Source organism: Austrofundulus limnaeus, unplaced genomic scaffold (genome assembly GCF_001266775.1).
Source record: "Austrofundulus limnaeus strain Quisiro unplaced genomic scaffold, Austrofundulus_limnaeus-1.0 Scaffold271, whole genome shotgun sequence".
NCBI classification, from domain to species: Eukaryota; Metazoa; Chordata; class Actinopteri; order Cyprinodontiformes; family Rivulidae; genus Austrofundulus; species Austrofundulus limnaeus.
In genome coordinates this window covers 541,479-550,216 of record NW_013952673.1, presented here as the reverse complement: position 1 = coordinate 550,216, position 8,738 = coordinate 541,479, and the positions used below count along the sequence as shown (strand labels likewise).

General features: G+C 37.7%; 1 protein-coding gene across 6 annotated transcripts in view; it reads right to left on the bottom strand.

Annotated features, from left to right (window-relative positions):
* cacna1ia (calcium voltage-gated channel subunit alpha1 Ia) overlaps positions 1-8,738 on the bottom strand; it is a 211,827-nt gene that overhangs the window by 79,508 nt on the left and 123,581 nt on the right. For all 6 annotated transcript variants that reach the window (XM_014020904.1, XM_014020905.1, XM_014020906.1 and 3 more), the window contains exon 7: positions 3,659-3,818. In XM_014020904.1, coding sequence (XP_013876358.1) covers positions 3,659-3,818 — 160 coding nt within the window. The remainder of the gene's footprint in view (positions 1-3,658; positions 3,819-8,738) is intronic.

The following is an 8,738-nucleotide window of genomic DNA, read 5'->3' as shown; positions in this document are numbered from 1 at the left end:
ATATAAAATATGTTTTGTCAATGTCAATTTAATTATAAAGCATACAAAAATGGGGTAGACCAAAGTGCTTCACATTTGTTCATATTTAGACGTCCTATTTTGCAAATGCTGCCTTTTTGAAATTTGGTATGCTTGTTTGTCTTTGTGTCTATAGTGTATAATGATGTGATTGTGATGCTGTAATTCTGAGTGTTTTATGTGCTGCAGAACAGGAACCTGCTGTAACACAGCAACTATGCTGAGTCAGGCTTGATTTTTAGTAATCTTTTCCTGTTAAATAAATAAATCAAATCAAATCAAATCAATCTAACATTTGAAGGAGTTCTCCGTTTCCTTGTGTGAGCTGCAACGTCTTGTTATTTTGTCTTTTGAGTTTTGAACATGATTGCAAAATGTGAGCACCAAGTTTTCTTTCAAAATAGTCACAGATTTGTTGTAGGCATCCCACCCAGCTTGAATTAAAATTTTGTAATTTCTAGAGGTTTAAAGCCATTTTTTGACTTCTGCACTGGGGCTCTCCTCTGATAGAATCCATTTGAGAGTACAGATCTGAGTGTTCAGGACCAACAATGACTACAATAAATAATAGCGTAAAAAAATTGTGTTAATTTGCCCCAATCAGCCCCAAAATACAAACTGTTCAAATACTCAGAATTCAGGGAAACTGCAATAGAATTTTTTTCTTTTTGTTTTTCACAGTTTTTGAGTAGTCAACAAGTCTCCAGCAGTTGCAGCTCAGTGAGCTATCTTAAACGCCCTAGCAATTATCCTGGTCCACTCATAACCCTCCCGGCATCAAACACTGAACATACATTGGCTTAAAGTGTATTCATCAAATAAGATTTTTATTCCCTCTACTTTTTTGCCCCCTCAATAACCACTTCACTTTATATTACTCTTTAGAATTTTTTAGCGCTTCTTTTCACCCTTTTGCTCATTTCCCAATTCTCTTTGATTYTTTTGATCTAATGTTGCTTTCAAAGATGTAACTGACATTGAAAACTTAGGAGTACACAACTTCAATCTCATTTTCATTATTTACTTCCCCTAACAAAGTAAAACTCTGCCTATTCTGAGTAGTGTGAACTACATAAATTGTAACACAGAAAGGTTGAATTAAGTATGTAACTATAGATTTTCCAACTAGGGTAGGTGACGCAAAACAGAGGCAAACATAAAACAAAGAAAAATAGATTTAATTTGAATATAATTCTTTACTAGCTGAATGAAAAAATGGTAAATTCTAGACAAAAATGGAAGAAAAAGAGTAAGAACAGCAGAGCATGAGTGAAGGTTGTTGCCCCCCTGTTGAAGACTTGGCATTGCACAGCATGGCATCACACTGAGAACACACCTGCTAATAGAGTGAGATGAAGGGATGGACAGAAGCAGTTGAGTAGGAATAAAGCTCCTTTCAAGTAAAATGTGGGACGATTAAGTGGTCAGAGATTTCTTAAACGTGTATATGTTGCAAACCATATAAAAATGTATTTTTAAATTACACAGTCATACGACTCCTAATCTGCCACAACTGAAATTGTGAAGGACTTTTTAAACTTGCATAAAACATAGGCAAACCTACTCGTTATAAGAAAAAAAAACTATGGTAAGAGGCAAAGACTGATTAAAATTAATCAGGAAAAAGGAGAGTGGGAGTATAAAATTGTAAAATAAATGCTGCACTTGACAGCGGCGCTTTGCCCACTCTATTATACCCTCTCAAACATAAGGCCCTTTAGTTAGCATAATAGTCCTCAAGCATTAATACACACCTTTCTAATGAAGCACTCCAGCCCCATGACGATACAATGCAATAATTTGAAATATAATGTCAAATGAGATAATACTAAGCAATTCTCAATTCACAGTGAGATGAACACACACATTTAAAAATGCATAGATCAGAGTGGGAAGGGAAAAACATTCATAAAGCTGAGTCCAAACATTAAGTAATATAACCATTTAAAAAGAGGGTATTATATATTTCCCAGGCAAATACTTCAGTTCTATACCATAATCTAACACGTTCTCACTCCCGACTCGTCAACATATTGACGCTTGTTCAGGGACYRTCTGCGTCCAGTTTTGACGCGTCGGGTACGCCCCGCGCGTCAGTGCTTGCCGCTTCACTGCAATTTCAGTGGTTAATTTTGCTGCAGCCCAGTTGTGCTGGTCATACCTTTAAACTGGAATGACTCCAGAATTCCCTGCTGGAAAGTGGGAGAGTTCAGAATTCAAGATGGTGGTTACTCACCACTACTCATCAGTGAGTAAAACTCTCTTACGTTTATTTCTGTATCATTTATTTCACATTTAGTCAGTCAGACACATAATACTTTTCAGTGTTTGTAAGAGGATGTGTTTAAACACTGTTTCTTTGCAGGAAATACAACATAGAGCTCTGTTATTGTTTGCAGTGCTCAGCCACAGCAATGAGCCAGATAGCAAAATATGAGTGAATCAACACTGAAATATGGTTAGCCATGAYACTGAATCCATGTTAAAATTAYACAAAAAGTGGTCGGTGACTTACTTGTTGAAACAATGTTAGGTTTTCAACCATAACTGATACTGTATCAATGTTCATTCAACATTCATTAGATGTTGGCATTTCAATCATTTGACCACCAAACAACATTAATTCAATTACATTGTTTATTTGGCTAGAATTGGATGATTGTTTGATGGTTGATTCATCATCAATCATCAACAATAACAAAAAAATCAACTTTATTGACCATAAGTCAACATTGAATTAACATATTTTGCTATCTGGGGATGCTTTGTGTTTAGTTGAAGGTAAACACAAAACGTGGAAGTTAATTACGTGGCCCTCAGTAAAAATGAGTTTGACACTCTTGAATAAGATATTAATTGTTCAAAAACCTTCAACACAACCCCACTTCAAAAACYTGCACTGTCCCTTCATGAACTGCCTCTTTACAGCAGCTTACCTAGAAAATTACATCATGCCACATCAATGTAGAATATTGAAAACTTTGATCAAAGTAAAGTGCAAGTWATGAAGAAACTTCATTAGCCCACTTTACTTGAAGGAGGAGAACAAGACAGGAAGAACAGCCACAGCTGGTGGACATGTGTCTTCTTTCATCTGGCTATTTGATCTGCTTTTAGTATATGCTGTGTCAGCATAAACAGAGGCGCTGCGCAAAAGTGCAAAAGTATGATTTGTGGCTTACATGCACATTACAACAGACACATCCTGGATGTGCCTTGGAAGCAAGCTGATGCAAGCATWAAAAAAGAAATGGTGAATGTCACTCATGTGCACAGACACAGTGGGTGATGCTGTCATGTAGAGGCATAAACATGAAGGCATGCAGCTGGAAGCTAATCACATTCACAGTAGTAAAAAAAGTGGGGGTGGGTACTACTGTTACAGTTGTTTTTGGTTYACAAGACAGATGGAAATGCAGAAGAGACAGAAAAAAGGTGAATAATAACACATCTGGGGTTCACTTTCTTGTTTGGCAATATATCCCGATTCAAACAGTAAAATTTTAAACACCAAATAACAGCAGAGTGATGCTGACATATGGTGAAAGTACAGTACAGTACAGTGCAGTACAGTACAGTACAGTACAGTAAAAACAAGTCTGAAGGATGAAGAACACCAGACGTGCAAGTTTGGACTCACACGGTGAAGTTCTCCTCAGGGTAGCAGCGGTTTCTCAGTAGCCCCGCCCATAACTGCACGCCGATGATGCCAAAGATGAAGAAGACGAAGAAGCAGAGCAGCAGCACGTTGCCCAGCATGGGTAGAGTGTCAAGCAGCAGGTTCACCAGGATCCGCATGCCTGTGAAGTTCAGCAGATCAATCAGCCAGACATAGAAACATCACTTACTTAAAAAAGGTTCAGAATGATTTTTTTTTCGAGAGCCATTCGAGGCAATACCTGTAACTTCTGAAACTACTATCAAATTTAGTAGTGGTACAAATGTACACCTAAAACATTAATTTCATTTAAAAGTTGCAAACTAATAAATTCAATCAAAACAATAAAATATTTAAAGTTTATATTGGGCACCAATGACCCCCTGTGACCCTGAAAGGAAGAAACTGGTATAGATGAATGGATGGATGGATGGATGGATGGATGGATGGATGGATGGATGGATGGATGGAAGTTTATATTAGTGATGGGAAGTGATTTTTGAATATTTGTGATCTAGTTAAAATGATTTTCAAAAAATTAAAGGGACCACCAGGACAGGTTTTTTTTTTCCTGTTTGCATCTGTCCCCCAGTTGAGGTACACCAAAGTTTTTTTTATCACTACACCTTGCGCTTACCATCCTGAAAAAATCAAAAGAAAAACAACTTAAAGCATCCCAATTTATTTTTCTTTTATGATATTTTATTTTGAAAGGGTCATAAAGTGGAAACTGTGGTCACAGGTGAGCTCAGTTTTACTGCCGTGCATCATCCTGTGTATTAATCAAATGAACGGGTGTAGAGGAAACAATATCAAAATTCACGGTTGAGACATYTCTGTTTAATTACAGGTGTTTTTGCCCTTTGTTCTTGAAATTTATGAATTAGCGAATAAAACTTCTTCACAGAGGCAAACATGYATAGTTCATTTTGTTTCCTTGAATTTAAATTGCGGCTTTCTGTATTTTTGCTGAGTTCTGCATGAGATAGCAACAATTTCAAGTTTAAATTTCCAAGATTGAGCTATTAGCAGCAGAAAGGATTAGATTTCACAGAATCAAAGAATGCAGCAGACACAGTGACAGGAGCAAAACGCAGGAAGGGAAGCAAAAAATTAAAAAAAAATTAAAAAAAGGAAAAGCCCCTTAGGCAACAGCGTGATGTGAGTCATTCTTTTCCAAGATCAACATCAACAAAGTGAAAAGTATCAGTGACACTGATGTGCAATCAGGCTACATGAGGTCRCAGGCCTGATTAGACGAAGCCTAATTGCAGAAACACAAACTTCTTCCCTGTCGAACAGAGATGACCTCATCCCTGGTTGATGAGCCTGTCTCACTGTGATGATATACTGTACTGACACACTGATTAGAGGATCATAATAGCATCTGATTGGACTAATGAGAGAGCAAGGTGAGACCCTCTGATGAGATCACACACAGTGACACCTGAGAGAGATGAGCCCGGTGTTATGAGTGTGTGTCTGTTGTTACCGCTCTCAAGTGTTTTTGTGTGCTTAAGTGTATGAAATACAGCTCAGCAGTTGGTTAATGTGTCACAACAGCACATCTGARCAGCTAACAGAGTGAATGACAGGAAGGAAATCTGAGACAAGAATGGGCAGAGATGATGATGATTGTATTTACAAAATGGAAACACCTGAGGCTCACTCATTATACCAACACAAACCAATGTCAAAATGACTGATAGGACATAAAAATAACCATTGAGCTTATTAAAATAGGGATTTCTTTCCTCAATTCTTGCTATCATTGCCTTCTTATGAATAAAATAGAGCCATGAGGGGATTTTCTGAGGGGATATTCCTCAAGTGATGGGTACAATGTTGTCACTGCTGTATTTTGGTTGGTACTACTTTGCTAAGCGTAAGGTTATGCTCTGTTGTAAAGTAAATCAAAAGGGTGGAGCCTTTTTGTTGCACTGGTGAAACAAACAAACCAGAACAGAGAAGTGTGGCTACCAGCCAAACATAGAATAGTGTTTCCTGCCTCATACATACTGTGTGACTAAGTTAATCTTCCTGATAGATGTCTACACAAGCTGCAAATACAAGGATAGGAAGCYTCCCATTCAAGTAGGGGATTCGAACGAGGTAACATTACGTTTTAGCAGATACAAGTTTCTCCTATAATTACTGAGAAAGATTCAGAGGTATTAAAAGCCAGTATAGGTCCTGTCTACAACAGATAGAATATATTTTATTGAATAAATATTTATTTCTCTGTTTATTACAAAAAACGTCAGTGTATATGTAAAAAACTAGAGGTCAGTAAAAATAAAATTTAAGGCTGTAAGAATACGTCTGCAGTCACTAAGTGGGAGTGTTTTGGTGTGTGGGAGGAGTTGGTCAAAGATAAGTTTGGTCATTTTGACTTTTGCGGGTGGAGTTTAGTGAAGATGTGTTTGGTTAGATTGGCTATTTTKGGTGGGGTTTGAAAAAGACACAGCAATTCAGTTGAAATGGTCAGAAAGCTCCTATATAATTTTTACATTATTAATTTTAGTCACACAAAATTTGAATGCTATAGAGCAGCCTTAACCTGCCTGGAAAAATAATATGAACATAAAAATTATTAGACAAGCCTTTCTTCTCAGCTGATTTGTTTCATCAACTTGAAWTGGAACGCGGTGGCGTTTCTAGCGTGTATGTGTCTGCAGTAATGGCCGGAGGCGAGTCTAAATGTATTTGTTCCCCAGGGTCCTTGTCATTAGGCTACTGCTACATTAGGCCTAATTGGCTGAAGAGAGGGAGAGATGGATGGGAGAAAAAAAAGKGGTTACAGAATGAGATGATTCTGGAGGGTTTGCAGAAAAACAAGATCTATTAAGCAAAACATAAAGCAAAGCAAATCAATTTTTCTTTATTTTCTGTCATTATCCATATGTCTATTTTCATCACCTCTCCRTGACTGTATTGTTTGCCAGCTACTGCTGTTATCAAATAAAAATGTATGCCTTGGTGTGCTCCTCAATAGTAACACATTTATAGCTCCCTGCCGGTACTATTCACTAAAAACCAGGAGAGTTCTCCTTTCTTCTCGTCTGTGTGGCGTTTGTTGTCTTTCCTCCCACTGCTCTGTCTCGCACTCCTTCTGCATCACACCAATTTCCTCTAAAACAAAGTCTAACACAACAGCACACTCACAAGCGCCACCCGCAACTATCATCTGCCGTTTTGTAGCGGGGGGTTACAAATTGAGGTGTGTGAGGGGGTCAGGGTGTGCTCATGCTGCCTTTGTACCTGTGGGCAAAGCAGCAATCCAACTAAACGCAGAACAAATAGCTTTATCCCCTTGCTTCCTCACCTCAAATGAGGTCACAGAAAGGGGACAGAATAAAGGYATCACATGCGCTCAAAGTTGCAGTCGACTGATAGCAGCGTAAACATGAAGCCGGGGAATAAAGAAAGCATATCTACAACACAGAAAGACATGAATTCATAATGCCTGAGCCTGCTGCATATCATTTATGCTTTTACTGACAAWTTCGAGTCTCCGGGGGATTCGTACTTTGACGCATAACCATCTCAAAATGARCAGATTTGTTTACAACCTGCACACACTTCTCCCTGAAACACACTTTGATGTATACAGTATGTCGTCCAATCAAAGCACTTTRAGTGCTGCTGCCATGGCTGCCTCAAGTTTTTCACTGAGCAGGAATTTTTTATTGAAAGGCTTTATCGGGAGTGCAGCTTATTCAAACTGAATGCGTGGAAATGCGAAATTAAATTTAGGCAAAAGGGAAAGTGTTTGTATTTATTTTTATTGGATGTGCTCAAACAGTTTAAAGGAACATAGGGAAAGAGCTAAATTTAAACGATCCTATCAGAGCAGGTGCAATCATTTTGGTGAGCTATTGCTCACTCTAAAACCATGAAAGGGTGTCACTTTTACAGACCTAAAGTTTGGTGTGGTAGTAGCTGAGAGTGATTTGCATCGCATGTAGTAAGCATGTCATCTTGCATCATATTGGGAATACTGATTATTTCAAGATTTGACCAAAATTCCTCATAGCTTAATGGGTCCCAGTCCTGGCCCACATATACATATGTGAGCAGTAGCACTTGGACCAAACGCCACAAAGAATGATGTTCCTTTGGTGGCCCAGATGCAGTTTGCCAGAGGTGGTACMTGCTTGAGCCAGCACCCACATTTATGAAACATCAACCAAATGGGATAAATCTTGTGCCAGCAGGAAGTGAATTTGAATTGCTCAGATTGAATCTGAATTTGCATAATTTGAAATTGAATGCGTTTGAAAATAAATTTCACTAAACTGAAACTGATTTTAATGAATTGAAACTGAATTTAATGGTTTGTTTCTGAATTAATTAGCTTTGAAACTGTATTTTTGGTCTATTAAAAATTCAGTTTGACTACTTTCACTTTCAGTTCCATAATTCAATTTCAGTTCCAAAATTCAGATTTTTTTGTCACACATCCTGGTCCTTGAGAAAGCCAGCCAGAGTAATCAAACACAGATCCACAGATTTACATTTCACTTCGGTGAAGTTTCCCTTCTGTATGTAACAGAGTTGATGCAATCCATCAGAAAAGTGACAAAAAGAGTTTTTTTTTCTTGCAGTGATTAGAAGATGTTACATTTACATCACATCATAGATCAGTCAGCAGCAACATCTGATCAATATGTGATCCGTGATGTGAAGTAAATGTAACATTTTCTACATATAGGTGAAATTAATCACTGCAAGAAAAAAACTGTCTGTTTTTGTCACTTTTATGGTGGATTGCTTCAACTCCGTTAGATACAGAAGGGACGCTTCACCGAAGTGAAACGTAAATCTGTGGATCTGTGTTTGATTACTCTGGCTGGCTTTCTCAAGGACCAGGATGTGTGACACAAAAATCTGAATTTTAGAACTGAGATTGAATTATGGAACTGAAAGTGAAAGTAGACAAACTGAATTTTTAATAAACCAAAATACAGTTTCAAAGCAAATTAATCCACATTGTCCTGATGCATCTCAGCAATCCAGGTAAAAAATCAAAAAGAAAAAAATTTGTATAGGTCCTCTGGAC